This window comes from Solanum lycopersicum, chromosome 7 (genome assembly GCF_036512215.1).
Source record: "Solanum lycopersicum chromosome 7, SLM_r2.1".
NCBI classification, from domain to species: domain Eukaryota; kingdom Viridiplantae; phylum Streptophyta; class Magnoliopsida; order Solanales; family Solanaceae; genus Solanum; species Solanum lycopersicum.
Genome location: NC_090806.1, coordinates 58,522,251 through 58,546,898, shown reverse-complemented (window position 1 = coordinate 58,546,898; position 24,648 = coordinate 58,522,251). Strand labels below are relative to the sequence as shown.

The following is a 24,648-nucleotide window of genomic DNA, read 5'->3' as shown; positions in this document are numbered from 1 at the left end:
CCAAAACAAGAGCCTTTTGATGAAGTGGTTGTGGAGATATACTGGTGAGGAAGGAACCCTGTGGAAGGAGGTGATAGTGGCAAAGTATGGGGAATTGAACCCATGGTGTACAGAGATAGTGTCAGAACCCTATGGATGGGGAGTATGGAGGACAATCAGAGCTTTATGGAACTCTATGGAAGAAAATGTGTTGCTCAAAGTTGGAAATGGCAAAAAGATTAAGTTTTGGAGAGATGGATGGATTGATCAAGTTCCTCTAAGTGAGTCATTCCCAGATCTTTTCTCAATCTGCAACAACCCTGAAGCCAGAGTATGTGAATGCTGGACAACTCAAGGCTGGGGCCTATCTTTCAGAAGGCTATTGAATGATTGGGAAGTAGATAGAGTGGCTTCTTTCCTAGAAAAATTGGGGGGAACCAATCTAGTAACAATGCACCAGATAAAATTATTTGGAAGCACAACAGGGATGGCAGATTCACAATAGTGCTTACAAGAAAGGCATACAAGTTGGGGTTAGAGGCTACTATCATCACTGGAAGAGTATTTGGAGAGGACTGATCCCTACCAAAGTGAAATGCTTCACTTGGTTAGTCATCAAAAGGACCTGCTTAACTCAAGAAGTGCTGCAGAAGAAAGGAAAGCAACTAGTCCCTAGGTGTTTTCTATGCAATTTGACTGGGGGAAAAACGAACACCTATTTTTACATTGCAAATTCACTACACAGATCTGGGTGATGTTCCTCAATATCACATGCTGTAGCTGGACTATGCCAGAACACACCTCTGATCTTTTTAAATGTTGGATCAGAAGGGGGGGGGGGGGTTGCAAGACTCAAAAGAAGTGGTGGAGGCTAATACCATCATGTATATGGTAGTCAGTGTGGAAGGAAAGGAATGAGAGATGTTTTGAAGATAGATCTAATTCCATTCACAAAGTAAAATGGAATTGTTTGGTATCTTTACTTTTTTGGTGTAAAAAGCTCTGTATAGAAGATGTAGATCAAATTATAGAATTATTAGGGAGCTTTTAATTTTGGTTAGGGCTGTAAATTTTTTGAAGGTGGCCAGCATGTCCTTAATGCTGAAGAATACAACTTTACCGATGTTAAAAAAAAAGAGAATATAGGTAGATAGATGTGGCAGTCACTTAACCATTCAGCGCTGTATATTAACTTTAACACAGTGCGGGTTATGGTCTTTCCTTTTTCTTTGCAAATCCTATTTTGTGGACTATCTAATTGAATAGTGATGAAGTCTCGTGAGAGGTAACCTTACACTCAAACTAGATTTTATAGAAGTCTACCCGACATCCCCTACAACGGGAATGAATGGACTGTCTCTTTGTTGTTCCTGCTAATTAAGATTGTTGATAATTAGCATAAGAGAATCAAATTGATTCGTTAGGGTTTACACTCTACCCATATCACTCGCAATATCCTGATGATTTTGCAGCAATTGAACAATATGAAACAATGTTTGCATCGGATGTTGTTCTTGTATAATGCTTTAGCCTTAGTCCGAGCTAGCAATAGACTTTGCAGACCAAAGAGGTTAAGTAATCTCAGATCAAGCTATTTCAAGAGGAGATCACATAGTTGTACATTTTAATCCATGTCGCACGTCATTATACCTTTGATCCACGAACTGCAAATGCAGTGAAGTTGCCCCCAGAAGCAGAATCTTTAATGTCGTACAACTTCACAGTTGTAATTGTAGGTGTTGAAAAAGTAGAGAGGGTGGAGAAAATGGGTTTCTCGACTATTTGTTTGCTAGTCATTTTACCCCTTTTTTTAATCAAATAACTAAACAAAGAATAGAAGTAAACCAACTCAAGCAAAATAGGGAATACAAAATCAACTCAAAATTTTGGGAGAGACAAAAGAGAGAAGTAAAGTAGATATGAAGAATAAATGAGCAATACCGAGTTCCCAAAGATGTTGAGGGGATTGAATGAAGCTGAAGATCTTGAGGACTCTAGTAGAGGTCAAAGAAATTACCAGCAGGATTCTAGGAAAATAAGTTTTCAAAGAAGAGGTGCGTATGATACATTAGGCAATTCTTACATTGGAAAGAGAGAGAATGTTGAAGTGCTATATAAGATAGAACACAAATTCTCATGCTTTTGGGCTCAATGATGGCATAGGCTAAGAGTCAAATCTGTGGGGTCTATCAGGCCAAAACGTACAATACATGTCATGGGATTGGGTTATGACGCTAGGCCACTTGAGAAGTAGCTGTTGGGATTACTGAGAAAGACACATTATGGAGAAGCATTATAGTGGAAATACATGGGAGATTAAATTACAGATGCTTCTTGTGTGTGGTAATGAACTTGTGTGGTCTTAACATCTTGAAAAGGTGGTTAGACAACTGTGGCACTTATTTACCATATTCAGGGGCACAAACTGGACCATGCCACAAAGGGCAAGTCAGGCTATAGAAAGCTGGAACAATGAAGGCAGTGGTAGTACAGACCAAAGCAGATGGAAAATTGTCCCAGCAGTGATTTGGTGGACCATAAGGAATAAGAGAAATATGAGGTGCTTTGAGAGTGTTAGTAATCCTTTACACAGGATTAAAATGAACTGCACAATCACTTTTTGCTATTGGTGCAGTTTGGAGTATGTAGATGATCCTATAGCTGTTAGAGATATCCTAGGTCCTTTGTATGATGAAGTAGGATCTAGTTTAGTTTTGTTTTAAGTACATGCAACTGTATGTAGCTCCATGATGTAAATTTGGGACCCCACCCTTTAGTGCTGAAGATTAATACACAAAACTGTTACCGTTGTCAAAAAAACATCTTGGAAAGGAATAATTAAGGGAGGGCAAATTCGTTATAGTGTGGGTGAGCAGTGAGCTCATGAGGAATGATAATGAGATATATCGAATGTTAGTTTCTAAAGGATCATTTATAAGTGGGAGGAAAGTTGGGACTAATTTTAAAGAGAATACGAGTTGAGAGCATGAGAGGGGTGAGGATATGACCATTTGGAGGGATCTCGCTTCTAGAATGTTATGCATTCTTGACATGGTTTGCCTTTGAAAAACAGTTTTGACGCAGATATTTCATGTAAAAGAAGTAGAATAATGGTGACTTTATGTTGTATGTGCAAAGAGTATGGACAAGATACAGCGTATCTACCAGTACACTGCAGGGTTGAAGTACAGCTGTGGAAGCTAGCTAATCTTCTAGTTGTTTATCAGCAGTTGGGTGTTTGCGCAGATTGTGCTGGCATAATTGCAAGCTGGAAGTTACAAAAGAGCGCGAGAGAGGACATAGGCTAGGAAGGCAGTACGTGTTTACCTTTTCTGGACAAGATAGAATGAGTTAGCAGATTGCTTCATAGCATACATCATGATATGAAAAATATTAGAAAATAATTTTAATTGTATTAAATACTTTTGGTGTAATTGTAAAGAGATAATTCTTTTTCGTATTATTTACTGGCCTAATTTGATAGATGGGTGAAATATGACATGTAACCTTATGTTGTATACTTTTTCCATTTTCTCAGTGCGTTAAAAAAACTGAGTATATGACCTATCAAAAACAAAGAAAATCAGTTTCAACGGTACAAGTTATAACTGTTCAGCAGGCTTCTTTGAAGCAATCCATTCAGTTTAACAGAAATGGTCTCATTCCATTTTAGTTAATGAAATATGAGTCTTCATTCTCAGAAAATAGGAGTCTTCCCCTTCTCAATTTCTGTTTAAAATCTTCTCAAGTTAACTCTATCTCAAAACACAGTCGTTTATGCATTCTTATTTTGTGCTTATTTGTTTGCTTTCAGAAATTTCAGAAGACGAAGCAGAAAATCTATTGCAAGAGGCTATTCAAGAGAAGTTTGCTGTGTTTGGTGATGTATGATAGTTACTTAAATAGTTAATTTTCCATTATCATGTCAGTGACTTCTGCTTTTCAATAGTGTTAGTTAATAATTGGTATAGAGATAGGTTAGGAGTATTTACGGAGACTAGAAGCTTTTGGGCAGAAAAGCCCCGGGTGGAATAGCTGAGCTAGCAAAGGACATGGCCATGTCTTCTCTATAAGTTGCCTTCTGGGAAAGAAAAGTTGATTGATTTTTTCACATGAATAGTGATGAGGTAGAATGGAAAAAGGGGAAGGTTTTTGTTGATCAGAAACCAGTCGAAATTTCATAGATGGAAGAAGGATGTGCTAGATCAAGATACATTTTGATGTATGAAAAACAAGGTTTAAGTAAACAAAAGTAGAAAGAGATGCATCACAATGACTTGCTGTACATGGTCTTCATTTTACTTTTTTCTACTTAGAAAAGAGTTGTCTTAGGCATGACATTTCAACTTAGGAATAATCCAACAGTCCGTAGAATTGTTTGAGTATAAAAACTATTACAAGTGCTCAGTCAAGTAGAATGGGCTAAATTTTTAGAGCCTTATTTCTTGGAAATTCAAAATCTGCTTACCCTGCTTCTGCAAACAAAAAATAAAAACTGGTTACTGATTCTCACTTGTCATCTAACTATTTTCTTCTTGTTTTGAAGATCAAATGTTTTATCTTCTACCCCTTTCTACTTTTGAAAAGTAGAAACTTTTATGAACTCCCCTTTCTATTGTCTGCATTTTCCTTTTTTCCCCTCTTTTTCTTCTGATTTGGGGGTGATTATGTTGTCATTGAATGTACGAATGCTAAAGTCTGATATTGGCTGTTCTGTTATGTAGGTACAGAAAGATCATCAAGCCATAGATATTCTTTTAGCTGAAATAGATATATATGAACTATTTGCTTTCAATCATTGCAAGGGAAGGAAGGTCAAGCTTGCTCTTTGTGAAGGTACCCTTGTCATTTATTGTAGAATCCTGCATAATTCATATGAAAATCGTTCAGTTTGACCATCTGACTATCTACGTATCCAGTGTTGATTTTGTCTAGGTTTCCCTGTTCTTTTGGAAAGTTTCAAACTTTTTTTTATTAGTTTATCTTTATTTGAGGAAATTCATGAGTGTTAATCATCATACCAGAGCTTGACGAGAGAATGCAAGATTTGAAAAATGAGCTGCAATCTTTTGAGGGTGAGGGGTCTGATGAAAGCCATAGGACAAAGGCTGTAGATGCACTGAAAAGGATGGAGAACTGGAACCTGTTTAGTGAATCTTATGAGGTATCTTACTTTTGCTAAGTCGTATTCAGTAACTTCTATGAGAAGGCTAAACTATTGTTGCTGTTTTGATATTGTTCTTTTGTCCGAAAAAAATTGCCGTTGCTTGTAGTTGCATTGTTTCTTTCACATGGGATGATGATAATACATAAGAATGATATTGAATATCAGTGATCAAAAACCTGGTCATGCAGGACTACAAAAATTATACAGTTGCTCGTGACACTTTCCTTGCACATTTGGGGGCAACCTTATGGGGGTCAATGAGACACATCATTTCTCCATCACTTGCTGATGGGGCATTCCACTACTATGAGAAAATCTCTTTTCAGTTATTCTTTATCACACAGGAGGTATGATGTTAATTTAAATTAAACTAACGATATTGCTTTGTACTTACATAATCTGTGTGTTTGTGCAGAAATTTAGAAATATTAAGCAGTTACCTGTTGACCTCAAAACTATCATGAATGGTCTTTCATCATTGGTCCTATCTTCTCAGGAAGTGATGTTCAGTCCGCACATGTAAGCATTTGGTTCATTCTCTTATTCATTGGTCCTTCCAGATACATATTGTTCTCTATATATGTCTCAAGCCAAATGTAGGTTAGTTATATGTTGAGTTGTAAAGGTAAAAGTGTTAAATACAGATATTGTATTGAATGATTATCCGCTTAAGTGTATATTTTATTTCTGCTTCATGGATTTAGCTTACTCTCGTCTTTAATTATGTGTTCTTGTTCTAAATATACCCTCTGGATACGTGCCCCTATTTATTTTAGTCTGTTATGTTTCACAGGTTGCCGCTGTCAGAGGATCCTGCTTTAGCTATGGCGTTTTCAGTAGCCCGGAGAGCGGCAGCTGTTCCCCTGTTGCTTGTGAATGGAACGTATAGGAAAACGGTTCGTTCCTATCTGGATTCCTCCATTCTCCAACATCAGTTGCAGAGATTGAATGATCATGGTTCTTTGAAAGGTGAGCTTTTGTGATCACAAGTTTATAGTAGTGCTTGTTGAGGTAGAAAAAACACACGGCCAACTCTCCTTAAGTCCGACATCATTTGAGAGGGAAAGAAGAGACATCGAGGGTGATTAATTAGAAAATCGAAGTCTTTGTTTTCCTCCCTGTAGATTTATATTCGGGGTGGGCTGGAGGATAATGAGTAAATCTTATATGGATATTAATTATCTTAGTAGTCATTTGTTTTTTTCCAACTTGTACTTTAAGGGGTCGTTTTTTCTGAGGATAAGGGGTAATAATCCCAGGATAAAATGCTTATTTCACCCTGTGTTCATTTAGGGGTATTAGTTAGCCCCGAGATTATTTCTTCCGCCATTTGTACTATAATGATGGGATAAGTTATCCCATATATATGATGGGATATCCGATCCCATGGGATAACTTTGTCTATCCAATCCCCCATGCCAAACAACCCTCAACAAAATATGGTTATTCTTTGTCCATTCTTAGTTCTTATAACCATTTGAAGTGAAATGAATTCTAGATATGCTTGTGTACAAAGTTATTAGTATGTAACAATATGAAGATTTTGAAGGTGAATAAGGCCTCATTTTTGTTTATTAAAGTTGAGACATCTGTACATATCTGATTATTATGATGTATATTAAGATTTGAGATGTTTGAAACTAGATATACATCTTAATATTAAGATGTTTATTAAAATATGAATACTAAATAATTAAGATGGTTTATTTTCTCTACGTCTGAATGCAAAAAATCTTGTCTCTGTTAAAAAAATAATAAATATAATATAAAATACTAATTTATTTAATACCATATTTTGAAAATATTACATGGTGGTCCATAGTTGCAATAACTTATGGTGGTGGTTAGTGGTGCTGTTGGTTGATGGAGTTGATACGTTGTTAGCCTATAAAGTGGCGGAGCCAAAACTTTGATTAAGGGGTGTCAAAATATAAAGAAGTAAAACTGTGTAGAAGTCAAGGAGTGTTAATATGTAATATATATTACATAAAAAATATTTTTACTCTAGCTACACAGTGTAATTTCTGACAAAGGGGTGTCAGTCGACACCGGCTCTGCAACTGAGCCTATAGGGGTGGAACTACAGTGTCAGCTCCGTCTATCACTCTGTCAGAGTCGAAGGTTAACTTCAGCTAGATTATCTGTAAGGAGAAAGCAAGAAGGAGCAGCGTCAGTCACACTGACATATTGGTTAATAACCTCAACCACAGCTTTATACCTGGAACAAGCATATGTAAGAAGTCATGCAGTTCAGAAATCATCAACAATAACTTCTTTCAATCAACTAAGCAAATTCATGTATGAAAATTGTATTCAAGTTGTTTGAATAATCACATCGTTATCTATTGGGAGGATCCCTAGGATCGAGTATACTTTCTGACACTATGGATTTACCATAGCCGTCTTACTACCCCGTCAGTTAGGTTCCCTTCTGGAGGGTCTTTATAGTTTATACAACATTAGTTTTTCTTACCAGGTGCACCAGGTCTAACAATCCCAACATTAGATAACAATGAAACTGACAAAGTTAACTTCCTGATATAGTTTATTCATAATTCCACATATATTTATATTCTTCTTGTGTCATCTTTGAATCCAACAATATATAATAACTCGGAAATAGCATAAATTCAAGAATATTTATTTTTTATTTTTTTTGAGAATGGTAACAGTTATATATCCACAGATATACTACAACAAAATATGTAGCCCCCCTTCAAAAGTATTACAACTTACAGCTTGAACTTCTATCTCTTGTTCCTTAAACAGTCTAATACGTCAAAAATATCTTCTGTTTGAGCTATTAATTTCTGTTTACACCAAAAATAAAACAGAGCTAAACAATTTTTTTAGAACTCCTGCAAGTTGCTCCGGCTTGTCTTCAAAACATCTCCTATCCTTTCTTTCAACATTGTCTACAAATGCATGTAGGGATCTTCCATCTTTCTTCCTTTTTTTTGATAACCGAAAAAACCGTCTGTGACCCGCCCTTTGGACCAATCACAGCCTTCTAAACTCGGTGGATTATGGGCCAGCCCCTCTACCCTTCTCCACTTAAATACCGTACCTCGCTTTGCATGGTGTGGCTTGAACCTGCGACCTAAGCCACAAATCCTCCACCTTTTGCCACTCAAGCTACGCCTTGGGGGCCATCTTCTTTCCTTTTTGACTGCATTGCCATCCTTGTTCCAGCAGTTTAACTATCCTTTTATGTTCCCTGGCCTCACCCACTTGGTCCTCTGCAGATAAATGAGTATCTTCCGCAACTGGAATGTGCAAACTTCCTATAGTATCTTTGTAATAGCCTCCCCGTTAGCTTTGTTTTCCGGGGAGGCACTACATCAGTCATCAGTTTTCCATGTATGTAGAATGTTTCTGATTAGCCTCCTTTTTATGCCACAATTTAGCCCCCTAACATTCCAAGGCACAAATTCAAGAGTAATTAGTATGTAAACTCATGGTAAAAGTGATTTAGTACATTTCAAATATTTAATCATATTCTCGCTTGTCCATGAGAAAAATGAACTTTTGGATTAATCATTTCAATGCAAAATACAAATAAAAAACATGCTATAGTTGAAAATTGACTGTACTTCCGCTGAAATAGCTGAAACCTTGCTTCCAATAATTATGTTGCAAAATTCCAATAATCTAAATTCACGACATAATATTTAGATCTTATTTATCCCAAAAACTCATGATTTATTTAAAGACCACCACCACCACCATTACTGTTTCAACCTAAATTTTTAGCTTAAGAACATGATATCTTCAATCTTTATTAACAGGTTATGATGTGGAACTTTGAATTTACAAGAAAGTTATTATCCCCTAATTTTGATACCAAATTCAGCTTTTAGGTTGTCTTCCCAAAGTTGGAACTCTTAAAAGAAAATTTCAGATTTTATTTAATCCTAAAAAATCCCAGTTGTTAATACTACTTCTCCTAACCAGAGGATGAATTCATGGTGAATATGTATGTCAAGAATTTGTAAAAGCAATCTCAAAAAGGAAAGACCGAACTTGTAAAAGTCAAGAATGGAGAGAAGTGGTTGGGTGTCCTCAATTCTGATTGTCTCTGCTATCCTCTTCATTTCCCCCCTTCTCTCTTCTGTATATCTCCTTTCCTCTCTTTTTTTCCCTTCTGAAAATCACTGCTGTTGGACAGCTTGGTTTGAAACCAGCAGTGCTACTTCTTTTTTTTTTTTTGGATGAAGTCCAAAGATTTCATTAGAAGGCATAAGAAGATGCTGGGCAAAAAATTACACCAAAAGAAGGGGTCTGCTTCTGTACGAGAATTTACTAATAACTTAAGAGCAGACATAGTCCAAAATAAGTTCAATAGTGGTTACGGGGGTCTGCTTTAAGAAGACCAAACAGTTTTATTTGTTGACTGCTTCTTCTCCTTTTTTCAAAAGCTGCAGCCTTTTCTCTCTCTCTCTCTCTCGCTCTCTCTCTCTCTCTCTCGATTACTATTTAAAATCATTATGGAGGTGGTTTTTAACTTAGGACTTAAGTTGTTTAATGGCTTGAGGTTGGTATTTTAATTGGTTAGTTGTTTTAAATGGGCAAAGCCCAATTCTTTAAGTCATTATATGGTGATGGTGATTGAAAATAGTAGTTAATGGTGGGGGCGGCTGATAATTGTGGTGGATCATTATTGTAGCTTATGGTTGTGGAGACGACAAATAATGGTGGTTGATGGTGGTGATTGTCAATAGTGATTGGTGGTTGTTATGATATAGTGGTGGGTGGTGATCATTGTAATGGTGGCTAGTGGCAGTGTCAGTTTATTGTGATGATTGGGGGCAGTGGTAGTTGATAAAGGTGGACAATCATGATGATTAACAATGAAAATGGATGAAGTAGCGGTGAAATGCCATCTTTACAGAATATATGAAGCATAGCATCTAGTGATATTAATTTTTTATTATAGATCTCAACTATTCAACTATATTCAGATCCGTTAAGTGGTTGTAAAAGAAAAAGTACAAAAGCACTTAATGATTAAGATTCAAATCTAAAAACACACACACATAATGGTTGACTTAGATCTAAAGGATTAAGACTTGATTAGACCTTCAGTAGCTGCAAACGAGGCTTAAGAACAATTATATAATCTTGTTATTTGTTTTATGTGATGGTTCAAGAGCCTTTAAATGCTCATTCATGTCTGCAATCCTCTCCGCCCTCTCTTCTTTTGGGTTTTAAGCTGGTTAGGGCTTGTGTTTTGCAAATTATAGTGCTTTGATTTCCTTCATACTGCAGGTTCACATGCACATAGCAGATCTACCCTTGAAGTCCCTATCTTTTGGTTTATTCATAGTGATCCCTTGTTAGTTGACAAGCATTATCAAGCCAAAGCGCTTTCCGATATGGTCATTGTGGTGCAGTCAGAAGAGCCATCATGGGAGAGTCATTTGCAGTGTAATGGGCGGTCTCTCCTGTGGGATTTAAGGTTATTATTTTAATGCTTTTAAGATGAGTTTGGATTAAATATTGCAACTTATTACATACATTTTCTTTTTTATTCATTTACCTTTAAGAATTTGTAAAAGCTTTTACTTTTAGATGCTGTAGGCTTATATTTTGCTAGTTTTTTTTACAGAAAATAAGCTAGTGGGCTTCTAGAGATGTTCTGTAGTTCCTCACTTGAAACTAAGCACATATTATGGGCTGAAAATGATAAGGAAATTTGTTGGTGGAAAGATCTGAGTGGTGATGGCCTAGCAAGCATGCAAAATATGGAAGGTGAAAGTGATAATTTTGATGAAAAGAGGAAAAAAATAATAATAGCTCTAGAGCACTACTCCTTGAGCCCTTAGGGATTACATGAGAAGGTAGAATTGCATGGCTTCGTGATAAAGCATTCTTGTTTAAGAAAATTAAGCATAAGCATGGTTTTATTCTTGATTCCCTGACCCATTCTACTTCATAAAGGATTTCACATACCGACTAGAGATGAACTTTATTATGTACGGTCTTTAGTCCGAGCAAACACAAATGACCGACTATGACTAAACTTCACAAGGTTAAAAGTTGCTATTTCTGATGAGATCTTCTGATTGAAATTTAAGGTAATGGGAGAGAAGGCATGCGACAGATAACTAAGTTAAGCTACAGACTGGGTTCTACCTTCTAAAAAAAAAGAAGCTATAGACTGGGTTCTCACTATACGCCGGTACCTGCTTAATGCGGGTACATTTTCTTTATTTTGAAATTGGGAGGTAGAAAATAAAGTACTTCTAATAAGACTCCAGCTATGTTAAAGTTCCTTTTTTTGGTGGTTGGGGGTGGGGGGTGGGGGGTTGAATTGTTGCAGGAGTTTCTCTCTGTAACTCTTTTATCTTTAGTAATCTTGTGCAATGCATCATGCATATTTTCTCTTATCACATGTCAAGACTGAAGCATTACTCATGACACTCGTATTACTATAATCAGCTCATCTTTGATCTCAATAGATCGATTCCACCTAACTACTTGGGTCGGCTATATATATCCTCTCCATCAATTCCTCTTCATTCAGGTCAATTTCATTCCAACATTAGTAGAAAAATTTCTTTTAAAGCAAACAAGGTATTCTCTAAGACTACATTTCCTGACTCTCACACTTATCTTGACACTAACATACGGTCTTTAGTTAGACATAAAAGGCTCGTGGAAAATACTAGACCTAATATAGGCATACAACAACAATAAACTCTTAATACTCAATGGTTTCACATGTATGGATTCCTTTCCTTGTATTGTGTTCTTAGTTAATTCCGGGTTGATTTAGAGATACAGTTGATCTTTTGAATTTGAGACAACTTACCTCCATGTGATTTCAGGTTTGTTGTTCTTTCTTTAGCTTACCTGAATTCTCATCTCAAAAGAACTCTATTTTGAGTGGGATTTGATGGTTTTTTAAGATATTGTGGAAATGGACAATGCTGATCTGGCATTTGCTTTCTCATCTGTTATACAGGAAGCCTGTTAAAGCTGCTTTGGCTGCCGTGTCAGAACATCTAGCAGGAATGCTTCCCCTTCATCTTGTTTATAGTCAAGCCCATGAAACTGCAATTGAGGTATTGGAAGACATGAATGTGAATCTTACAATGATCTCACTCTGACAATAGAGACTTGTAACTTATTTAGGTTAGGTGTCTATAGACTTGTAACCTGAAAGTTTCTAATTTCTTGCATGTAATTAACTTCTTCTGAGGGCTTGCTAACTTCTTGAGCGTCTCATGCACTTCTCCTCTGCAATTTTTTTCTTCTTGCTTGACAAATTATTTCTTTTGGTAGTGAGGTAGGATAAGCTCTCCATAAACAAGAACACTATTCAAGAGAAATTTTTTTCTCTTTGCCTCCTTGGAACCCAACTTTTAAGATCTAAGAAGTTTGTCATACTTTTATGTTTCTAATTATTTTCTTAATTTGTTTCATTCTTGTGAGAGACCAATAGATTTTAGTGAATGCTTTCTTCTACTTGTGATTCTGTTGAAGCTTATATGTGACTTCCATTAAATTAATATTTCTGTGTCATTTCCAGGTACCCCTTCCAAAGAATGTATTAATAAAAATGCAATAAAAATAATAAGAGAATACTTCATACTCTTGTATGTGTTACTGTACTTGATGCTTTTCCTTGAGACAGAAGTGATAACATGTGTCTGGTTTAACGTGTTACATTGAGATAAAACGCTGGTAATTTAAGTCTGGTTTCTCCAAGTCACCTCTGTTCGTCTCATTACACTTTAAACAGGACTGGATCTGGTCAGTTGGATGCAATCCTCTATCCATCACTTCCCAAGGCTGGCATATCTCCAAATTCCATTCAGACACTGTTGCTCGAAGCTATGTATTGACAGCACTTGAAGAGTCTGTTCAATTGGTCAATTCGGCTATTCATCGCCTTGTTATGGAGCGGACATGTATCCTTTATGAATGTTCTACTTTCATAACTACAAGTAAAAGATTGTTTTGATTGCACAATTTGTCACTTTTGTGAGTTGTCTAATTGAATATATTTCCTGAGAAGGTTTTGCAAGTTGTCTTCAGCAGAGTGCATAAAAGATTTATTTCTCTGTTTGAATGCTGACTGTCATTGCGAATACTTCTTTGGTATTAGCCGTCTCATGACATGGGACTTATCTCAATATTTGAATATGGAAATGTCTGTCTAAAATTTCCAGTTGGTCAATAGGTCCTTTGGGTTAATAGATTTTAGCGCTTCTTTTTTGTTGGTCTGGATAGTGGACCACTAGTTTCATACTTTCTTCATTAGTTGCTGATGTTTTTTCATATAAGTTTGGTAATTGGGCTGTTATCAGATTTTCTCCGTGGATCCTTAATCTGGAACAGCAGAACAGACTTTTAAGCTCTTTAAAACCCACGAGCGCGAGTTGGTGAACAAATACAACTATGTTGTTAGCTTGTGGAGAAGAGTAAGTTCTTTACAGTTTTCACCAATCCTTAAATAAGTACACAAATATTTTTGCCAAACACTTGTTACACTATCTTTTTTCCAGATAAATAACGCTTGGTGCATTATCATTTTAAGCTTGATAGAATGATTTGTTTCTTATTTCAATCTAATTGATCTGCATGAAACATTTCCTGACCAATTTATTCCATGTTATGGGTCCCTCGCAGATTTCAACTGTCAGTGGGGAACTGCGTTATCTGGATGCCTTGAGACTTCTCTATACCTTAGAGGATGCATCAAAAGGGTTAGCATCTGACATTTGTTATGTTGCTGATATTGTGAAAATCATCACTAGACACCCTTATTGTTGGTGTTGCACTTTTACATGTGCAACCAATTTGAGATAATAGAATACGGTCTTTCACTGCATTTAGAAGTGTTAAGCAACTTCCATTTGGCATCCAAAAGTTCTTCCCATTTCACTGTAACATGTGTTTAATAAATTTGTTTGCTAAAAGTCTCCTCCTATGCAGGTTTGTAAATTATGTCGATACAACTCTAGCAAGTCTCCATCCAGTACATTGCACCCGTCGAAGAGAAGTTAAGGTCGAGTTTGACATGACAACAATACCTGCTTTCCTCGTTGTTTTCTTCGTTCTTTGGTTTGTGCTAAAGCCTAGAAGAGCCAAGCCCAAGATCAACTGAGAGTTTCGTGGTTGGCATGCCTTGAAAATGCGTGTTAAACTTAGTTTCCTCAAGCATGATTTCCCCTGCTGGGGAACTCTGTTGAGCCAATAGAGCTGTCTTACGCAACACTGGACTAGAAAGCATAGGCAAGATAGGTAGAATAGCTAGGTCAAAATCATAGTGTCTTTGCTTTGTAAATTTTCACCTCCCAGTATTATTACAGCTGAGATTTTGCTCGGGATCATCAAGTCTTATTTTTTCTTGTTAGTAACTATTGTAATTGTGCTCAGTGCATGCCTTAATACTGTGTACATCTCAACAAATGATATCATTGGTTACAATTTACAATAGCAATGTGAACTTTACTCCATTTAAGATGATAGCAAAGGCTGCCTGATGCAGTCCATGTTGGCTCCTAAGAAGAGCCCTTAATGTAACTGGAGGAAAATACTCACCATTCTTTGCTTTTGGGTAAAATTAACTAGTTAATGCAGTTTATCAGTGTCCACTTTTTCCTATGTCCTATTTGATAATTTCTTAAATTGTTAGAGTACATGGATTGAACTCTCCGGATTCAGTCTTACACGTCTCTCTTGAACGTTTATTGTTCCCATTTGATAATGTTATTTCAGCCATAGCTAATCTAGATTTTTTTTCAGTTCCCAGTGATAGAAAAAGAAGGTTCAAAGATATTGAGTCTACGATAAGTAACCGTAGCTTTCCTTGTTTGGATATTTGTTTTTCCAACTAATAATACTAAACAGATTTAACTTCTATACATTGATAAGATAACATCTTACATGATTAACGAAATTTGAGGTTGGAACATGATACTGTAAATAGTACCAACATGACTTAGAGAGCTGTGTCTTCAATAGATTTCCCTCCAATGTGGAGAACACATTAACATAACATAGTAATTGGTATACGATTTCCTATACAGAGACATGATCAACAAGCTCACGCCCCTTGGTCTCAACTGGAAAGAGCAGAACACTAATTGCTGATAAAATAACAACCACTTCAAATAAAATGATTGCAGCCATCTGGTGGCAACCTCTAACCAATTGCACTGCAACTATAGGAGAGACCATCCCTGCAATTCTCCCCACAGCACTTGCAACTCCACAACCAGTTGATCTAACTGAGGTTGGATAAATCTGCAGAAAATAGATCAAAATGACACTTAGGCCTCCTAACATAAAATTCTGTCATTTGTCTGAAGAGTTTGTTCCAATCTACAACTTTAGATGGGAATTTACTAAAATGTCAGATTAAATGTTTAAAACCTTTATATTCATACTTCAAACAAGGCTATGACAGGAGTAGCTTGATCCTCTCACCCTACCAAAGGTTCCTCAGCCATCAAAGAAGAACAGGTAGAACAGGCCAAGAGAACCTCAAAGCTAAAAGAGCTTGGAAATTGGACTAATCTACGTTTATTCCTCATTACAACCTGAAAACTCAATGTATTTACCTGAAGAAGATCCACTATGATATTGATAGTTTATTTATATATAAAAAGGCAAATGGTTCTTAAATTGTGACAAAATTGCTAAAACTGATCAGCTTTAGTAACCATGTTCAGTCTTCTCTTTAGAACTCTATGCTAATACAATCAAGTATCTGTAAAATACGTGCAACAGCTTCAATAAACAAGGGAGCCAGCCCTAATGTCCTAAAATCAATTCGGTTTGCAAGTCAATACACCCATAAAAAAAAAGTCGATGCGCATAAAGATTCATCCAGTAAACAGTTTGAGATTCCCAGTAATGAACATAAATGTTGTTTGCCACGTCAAACAAATAAAACACAGTTCCAGTGGAAAAAAAAAACTCTTACAAAGTCAAACTTTTAATATGTGAAAGGTAGAAGTTCAAAATTCTCTGTTCAATTGAATACATGAAACACAAGGAATATCTATCTATCAAGTTTAGACTGGTAGGGATCAAAATAAGTTGACATGTCAAGACATTGAACAAGTCAGAACAATGAAGCTAAGAAAGATAGAAGGTAAAGAGTGACACTCACCTCTGGACAATAAACACCAGCAAGGGTGAAGGTCCCTATGAACCAGATACGAGCTCCAAATAGCAATGCTGTTGTTAATGCCTCATTCTGAGGTACAACAAGCGGAAAAAGGAATAGGGACCCGAAGATATACATCAGTGCCATTGAATATTTCCGACCAACTTTCTCCACCACTACAGCTGAAATAAGAAGCCCAGGAAGCTCTGGAAGACAAAGAATAACTTAGATTTACAAATTGTAATTAAGTCTAATGGGAGCTGAGATGAAATAATTGAATCGCAATTTGACACAAGAAAATGAAAGAAAAAGTACCAGCAAGGCTAGTGATGAACACGTCTGTATAGAGGCTTGAATCATTTTTCACATGCAAAGCAACTGAGAAGCATCTATTTTCCCCAGCACTAAACTGTGATGTCAGCAATATAATGCCATAATAGGCAAATGAATTTCCAAAATAAACCACCCACATGAGGAGGGTAATTCGTAGTAATTGTGGGGATAAAAGCATCAGGGATGAAGACAATCCTGTCTTAAAATTGAAGATTTTGTTGGCTCTCGGCCTAAGCAATTTCTGTTCCTCATCCAGCTCTATCACTTGATCAGAAACAAGCATCCCAGGGGGAAGTTTTGTCTGATTAACAACAGCTATTTTCCTCAAAATATCATGTGCATCAGTTATTCTACCTTCGGCACATAGATATCTAGGAGACTCTACAGTAAAAATGTACAAGAGAAAAGCTGCAAATGATGGTATAGACGATAAAGCCAATAACCATCTCCAACCTAGTCTTGGCATGATAATCTGCAAGAAATACCAAGCAAGTTGCACTAAGTTTTTCAAATATTACAAATATAGTAAGATATAGACTCTTCTTTGTTTTCATTTTTTTCATTAATTACTAACTGTTTGGGAGCACTACAAACTGTCAACAATAAAAAACTACAGAAAATGATATCCGATGAAGTGATAATAATCAAGTAAGACAATTCTTAGTTATAACCTAATCATTCTCTACTGAAGACTACATAACCACAAAATGTGTGGGAGCAAGTGACCAAGCACAGCTTATCTGGTTCATCACCTTCTATGCACTTACAGTCGTCTATGTTCTGGTTCAGCTCCTCGAATTCTAGGGCAGTCAGACCAATTTAGGAGAATTGTTCTATGTTTTCTGGGGTGAAACTTTTCTAACCCCCCCCCCCTCCCTCCCTCCCCATGTTGTTTCTTTGAATTAAGTTCTATTTGGGATTTGAGACCTGCCTTTTCTTTAGGGGTATAGACGATGAAGCCAATAGTTCATTGGTGACACATAGGTGTTTAGTCCTATTGAGACAATAGAACAATTTAACTAGAAGTTTTTAGAGAACTCCAAAACTTCTAGTTAAATTGTTCTGTTGTCTCAATAGGACTAAACACCTATCTATCACCAATGAATCACGGTTATTGGCCGCACTCTCAAAGAAGAACTGAAATTACAGATATAAGTAGAACCGTTAATAGAAAATACTTCAAATAAATCAAAGATGAAAGAAGTGAAATGCATGTACCATGTATATATAAATGTGTGTATATCAATGTTACCTTTCTCAAAAAAAAAAAAAAAAGTGTGTATATCTCATTTGTTTAAGCAAACCCTTCAAAAAAATGCAATCAGGTATTGACAAGTTATTGTTTTATATGGATAGTCTTTGAAAGCAAAGAGTTCCATTCAGAATGTGCTTATACCTTGGTTCCAAAATCTCTTAAATCTTACTTGACACATGGATATTAATGGTTAAGTATCAATGAGGCACCGCAAAGGCGTACTGTCAATTATTCATATTTAGAAGAAGATGAAAATTAACAGTGGAAAGAAATCAGACTTTTGTGACTCGAGATTGTTCCTTTTTCCTGTTATTCTCTGTTTAGCTTCTATTGACTTCCACAGAGTATTAGATGAGTCACACGATCATCCTATTCCTATTTCACTGATTAAAAAGAGAGATGTTTATTCCACTTTATACTTTGGAGAAGTTTAATATTCACTTTATTATGCACAAATTGGATCTTATTCACGTATAAACGTTTTCCTACATACATTTGAGAGTCGTTACTGAGACATCTTAATCTAAGACATTGTCTATACATGAAGGATCTGCCACATACAGATGATAGGCCTGTAGTCATTTTGGAGGTCTGTACATATATATAGCGGAAAGTAACAAGATGGGTCCTAAGACCTGCTATTCCATCCTAATTGAAGCTCATCTGAGCACAAGTTCAGCTTGTATCTATTACATCTTGTCTTCTTTTGCAGCAAAGCATATTTTCACTAATCTTGCTCCTCCTCTACACGAACGCCATTATTTTTTATGGGAGTAACTCCTTCATGTTGTCTGCTCTTATTTGCAAGCTAGAATCACATTTTGCTATGAAAGACTTGGGGCCCCTGATTTTTTCCCTCGGCGTGCAGTTCATCATGACAAGGATGGCCTTTTTCTTAGTCAGCAAAGTATGCTACTTCCATACTTCAACGCACAAAATATTCCAGCTGCTCGGGCTCATCCCACTCCCCTAAAAAAAGCATCAGCTTCATGGCTTGGGTGGTACCCCAGTTGATCCCTACGAATATTACAGCATTGTTGATGCACTTCTGTGCCAAACATTGACTCGACCAGAAATCTCCCATGCAGTGAACTTGTTTTGCCATTCATGCAGTGAACTTGTTTTCCCATTCATGCAGTGAACTTGTTTTGCCATTTAAGCAGCATCTTACTTCGCTACATTGTTGGAACTTCACACCTAAGCCTGCGCATTTCTGCTCAATCCTCTCTTAACTTGGTCGGCTTCTCTGATGCAGATTGGGCTGGTTGTCCCATCATTAGGCACTCTACTACTGGCATTTGTGTTTTCTCTGGTAATCAAAGAAGCAACACAGTGTAGCCAAGTCAAGTGCCAAAGCTGAATATCGCTCGTTGGTCTCTTTAGCTGCCGACTTAACTTGGATCAGTTACTTATTGTGAGACATTGGCATTTCCCTGCCTCAACCCCCCATGTTGTTCACATACAGCATTAGTGCCTTGCATGTATCAGCTAATCCAGTGTTGCACACTCGTATGAAGCATGTCGAGCTTGATTACCATTTTATCCGCGAGAAAGTTATCTAGGGAGCTATGGTGATCAAGTTTGTTCAGTTGCATCAGCACATTGCCAACATTTTTTCACCAAACCACTGCCCAAACATCGTTTCAGCTACTTCGGGCCAAGCTTGGTGTTACTGCTCATCCCACCACCAGCTTGAGAGGGGATGTACGACAACCAGGTTAATTAGCGATTCTCTAGTCTAAACCTAACAATTAACATGTACGTGTAAGAGAGCTGGAAGGATTGGTATATATACAATCCTTGTAGAACACAATTATCAAGCAGCCAAAAGGACTCCTCTGCATGTCAATCTGTATGTATATAGTCCAACATAGTAGCATGTAATGGACAAGAATTAGATATAGAAAAACACAAGTTACAGTGTCTTCTAATTCTTATTTTATTTACAAATTATATCTTGTTAAAATCCCCATAAGAGGAGAACGATTTCACAATAGAAAGCCAGTACATAAGAACAGCTAAAGGACGTACCAGCTTCCACTTTTTTTTTTTTTTTGTAAGGTAAAATACACAAGCAAAGGATGTACCATAGCCAATAAAGCCTCAAGTATTGTTCCAACTGTCCAAAAAGTTGAATAGATAACCATCCACATGCCCCTATTTCGAGAAGGCACGAATTCTAGAAACCAAGATCCATATACAGGCCCACCACCCAGACCGGTTCCAACCAGCATACGAAGAATGAGCAGTGATATATAGTTTGGAGAAAAGGAACTCAGAAATGCAGATACGGTTGTCACTATTGCCACAATCAGAAGACTTTTCCTGGTGATGGAAAATGAAAGTGTATAATCATCCATGACAACTTAAACCAAACAACAATTAAGCAATCTACAGACTCAAATATGATCATTCACAATTCACCCAATCTAAAAAGAAAAACACAAACATAAACTTTTTCAATAAATATTAAAAAAGGTTAAATAGGCTTGCCGTCTTCCATAGTTGTCAGCAAGAATTCCCCAAAAGTAAGCTCCAATAAGCATGCCAGCAAACACAACAGTAGTAATAAGAGTTTCTTGTGTAGAAGAAAGCCCCCATTGAGACTTAACAGCTGGTCCAATAAAAGAAAGAATCATAACTTCAACAGCATCCACCATTGATCCAAGACCCGCATAACACAACACCAAATACTGGAATTTGCCAAAACCCAGAGCTGTAAGAGCTTCGTCCAGTGTGTACACATGTTCATCTTCCTCCTCCACCTGCTGCTGTTGCGGTGCCATCTCCAGCCCGTCAATTTCGGGTCAATGAATAGATCGATGATTTGAAGCAAATTAACAGGTAAAATATGGGTTTTCTTCATAAATTTAGGATCTTGCCTCCATGTGAGCTGAAATAAACACAATTATACTTTTTCTCACCTCCTTTATCACATTAATCTTCTCTTCCTCACGTCTCTTTCTGTTCAAATCAGAGAAGGAGAAATCTGATCAACATAGTGTGGTAACAACTTGTGGGTGATAAAGACTTGTCGTTGGTTCAAAGTTTTGGCCACTTTGGTCCGTGAAAATAGAGCATGCGATTTTTTAACCAAACTAAGTCATTATATAAAATAATTTATCAAAGTAATATATTTTTCTAAAATTTTACAAAATTACTATAAATGTATTTCACGTTTTAGAGTATATTTTATTTTTAAAAAACTAACAGCATTAGGTTGATATACGTTACTGTAAGTAACGTTTTACTTTTAAAACGTTATTTTCAGTATCGTTTTACTCCTAAAACGTTACTGTGAGTAACGTTTTAGGAGTAAAATGTTACTGTGAGTAACGTATATCAATCTGACGCCATCGACTTTTAAAAAATAAAATATATCCTAAAACGTTACTGTGAAATACGTTTATACTAGTTTTGTAAAATTTTAGAAAAACATATTATTTTTGTGAATGACTTTATATAATGACTTACTTTGGTTAAAACCTCAATAAAAAGTGATGGCATATTATATTGAGATACTTAAAATTATGATCAAAATTTCAGGGACATATAAAATATACTAATGAAAAATATAGAATTCAAAAGATAAATGTCTTTACTTCTCACGTAGAACAAAACATGATAAAAGGAAAAGAGGGTCCATCGTAATGACAAGTAACAAACTTCAAATGTTACGAGAAGAATAAGATTACAAAGGTCTGGGCTCAAAACCTGCACAATTATAAAAGCAAGGGGTGAATACCAACAAAATGGTACTTAGAAAACAACCTAATAAATCTAGCTATAAATTCAATACCTCTTACACTCCAATCGAACCTTCTCAAACTGCAACCTGCACATAAATCAACCCAACCTAGCAATTTTATTATACATTGCTCACAAGACCCAATATCCACAATTCAATAGTCATAAACAACAATCAGTCGAATCAAGTAAGTTAACTTCAATGTCAAGTAGTTCGGTCACACACAACAAGCACATCAATCTCAAGTAGGGCTGGCAAGGGGATGGGGAAGGGGACTGGGGGACGGGGGACGGGACGGGACGGGGGACGGGGGACGGGGGACGGGGAGAGGGGATTTGATACGGGATCGGGATTAGGGGGACAAAAATAGGTCCCATCCTGTCCAACTATATATACGGGATCAAAGGGGGACTTTTTTTAAAAAAATTCTTATATATTTGTATTGAAATTATACGTCTTTAGCTAATAAATTTTAAATTTAATTTTTGATTTTCAAATATCAACATAAATTTTCAAATTTAAAGTTTCAATTTTAAAATTTCAAGATTTATGTTTCAAATTTCAAGTTTCAACTTTAAAGTTTTAAATTTCAAATTTGAGAAGTTTAAATTTGTAATTTAAAATATTTTAAAGTAATGTAAATTGTAAACTTTAAATTAAGTATTTAAAGTTAGTTTAGTACTTAAGTATATATTTAATTGTATATATTAAAATTAAAATGCAAAACAATAATTGTATAAAAAAAACTTGAACAAAAGTTAAAACCTTCAAATTTATTCAATAAAACTTAGAAGTTACAATGAACAAATATTAGTGGAGTAATTAATCTACGCAGCCACCTTCTAGGAAGGGTTCTATTTCAATAAGTTCTCATACGTAAAACTAATATTTGTTACAGATATTAGATGAGTAACTAATTTTACGCAGCCACCTTCTAGGAAGGGTTCTGTTTCAATTAGTTTTCGAATGTAATCTAAAAATATTTGTTTTCTCCATTAAAATTTAATTCTAATTGTCGCATCATATCGATGGTGATATCCTCCGGTGTTGGCAAACTTGCTAGAAATTCTTGTGCCTCTAATTCATCATCATTGCATTCAATTTGTGTTTTGCTCCAACTTGCTTGTTTTTTACTTAACTTTGGCAAATTGTTATTCCTTCTTTCAGCATTGCACCAGTCTCTAAATAAAACTGTTGTTTCCAAACTGTCTTCCGCCAATGAATGTCTATGATCACCAATTTGAAACCTTGCCGCACTGAAAGCAGTCTCTGATGCAACTGATGAAGCTTGAATAGCTAGAACATCACGAACCATTTTGCTCAAAGATGGAAATGCATCGCTTCACCTACTCCACCATCCTAATAAATCTTCATTGGCATCTTTGATTTCCAACAGTTTGTTGAAGCTCGTGGTTTGTTGAAAAATAAAATATAAATTTTATGAAACGAATGTACCAAACGTCTGCATTAATTGCAGACGTTAAACTGTTGTTGAAGCTTGTGGTTTGTTGTAACTTGTAATTTGAAACTCCAACCAATACTTGATAACAAATGTGAGATAATATAATTATATTTATTGATATAATATGAAATTTTCAAATTTCAAATTTAAATATATGAATTATAATAATATGAGAATTAAAATGGAATAGAAATTAAGATTGACACTTGAGAGTCGAGAGTTGAGAGGATATAGAAAATAGATGAGAGAAATGAGAATAGATGATTTTGTAAGAAATAGTAGGGGATAAGTCTATTTATAATATTAAAAACGGGTTAAAGTATAATTATTATAACCTGAGGGTTTAAAAAAAAATTTAAAAGTAGGGTGTGGTAGGGGATGTTTGGGAACACAAAAAGGGGCAAAAATCCGTTAGGAGGGGGGGGGGGCACTAGATGTTTCCCCAACGGATCAAAACGGTAAAAATTTTTAAAATTTTAAAAAAAAAAAAAAGAAGAGAGGATCCCGCGAATCGGCCGGTTCAATCGGGTCGGATCGACCGGGACGCAGGAGTGGGACCGGTCAAGTGAATCGGCCCCTGACCGGCCCCCTCATCCCCCACCCCTTAAACCCCCTAAACCCTAGGGGACGAGACGGGCTCGAATCGGGGCGGGGCAGGACGCGGGTCGGGGTGAGACATCCCGGTCCCCCTGCCACCCCTAATCTCAAGTAACAAGCAAGTCATACATAAGCAACAAATTCATCTAGTCATAATAATCAATCTCTTGCCGAAATCATTTCTCATCAGCACAATATCACTAGTTAGAACCATTTTCCATCGGCTTTATATTAAATCACTAGTTAAAATCATTTTTCATCGGCTTTATATCAAGTCATTAGGCAGAATCATTTCTCATTAGATTTATAAACACTTCCCGGAAATGACCTCGACATCACAACACTCGCCGACAAGGACTTCAACATCATAGCACTTGTCGGTAAAGATCTCGGTAACATAGAGCATCACATGTCTTATCAAAGTGCTCACAAACAATGCACACAAGCAATATCACACTACACGAAAGAGATAACAATCCACACGATTCAAATTCACATTCACACTTACAAGCATTTTATCAATCAATCAATAAGGGTGAGACAATTCACATCATCATGTTCAGCCTTTTTCATTTTAACCTTTCTTATTCATTTAGATGTATCAAGTGGACAATTAAAACCCTCACCTCATCCTCATTACTCCAAATACACAAGCAACGAAGGAGGTACACAAATCCTACTAGAATACAAGATTTAGGAGATCACTTGTCTTTGATCAGTCAATATTCACTCCAAAAGGTGAGTCATTTTTCCGAATCACTTCCAAACACACACAATATATACAGTATACACAAGCCATTATTCACAATAAATTTTCAAAAACAACAACACTCACATCAAATTTCTTTAAAAGTGGGTCAATCAACATAAAATTCAATTTCGAAAGGAAGATTTAAATCCAAAATTCAATACTTGAAAACATTACTCAAGGCTTTAAGAACTCTTTAGGAAAAATAATTTCGAAAAAAGGACTTAAAATCAA

At 36.2% G+C, this 24,648-nt stretch overlaps 2 protein-coding genes across 3 annotated transcripts in view; one reads left to right on the top strand and one right to left on the bottom strand.

The window, feature by feature from the left end:
- The window catches only part of LOC101252412 (uncharacterized), a 36,709-nt gene extending 22,091 nt beyond the window's left edge, over positions 1-14,618 (top strand). For both annotated transcript variants that reach the window (XM_010325656.4, XM_026032018.2), the window contains 12 exons: positions 3,794-3,864; positions 4,704-4,815; positions 5,004-5,143; positions 5,335-5,493; positions 5,562-5,665; positions 5,940-6,115; positions 10,415-10,604; positions 12,114-12,213; positions 12,894-13,062; positions 13,493-13,575; positions 13,784-13,860; positions 14,090-14,618. In XM_010325656.4, the coding sequence (XP_010323958.1) occupies positions 3,794-3,864; positions 4,704-4,815; positions 5,004-5,143; positions 5,335-5,493; positions 5,562-5,665; positions 5,940-6,115; positions 10,415-10,604; positions 12,114-12,213; positions 12,894-13,062; positions 13,493-13,575; positions 13,784-13,860; positions 14,090-14,261 (1,553 nt within the window). In that variant the 3' untranslated portion in view covers positions 14,262-14,618. The remainder of the gene's footprint in view (positions 1-3,793; positions 3,865-4,703; positions 4,816-5,003; positions 5,144-5,334; positions 5,494-5,561; positions 5,666-5,939; positions 6,116-10,414; positions 10,605-12,113; positions 12,214-12,893; positions 13,063-13,492; positions 13,576-13,783; positions 13,861-14,089) is intronic.
- A 376-nt stretch (positions 14,619-14,994) lies between these two features.
- On the bottom strand, positions 14,995-20,940 carry LOC101262327 (organic cation/carnitine transporter 7). The gene is made up of 5 exons (XM_010325657.4): positions 20,353-20,940; positions 19,947-20,184; positions 16,587-17,076; positions 16,275-16,477; positions 14,995-15,403 (listed from the first exon to the last, which is right to left on the bottom strand). The coding sequence occupies exons 1-5, from the start codon at positions 20,643-20,645 to the stop codon at positions 15,179-15,181; spliced, it is 1,449 nt and encodes a 482-aa protein (XP_010323959.1). The 5' UTR covers positions 20,646-20,940; the 3' UTR covers positions 14,995-15,178.
- Between the last annotated feature and the right edge of the window lie 3,708 nt (positions 20,941-24,648).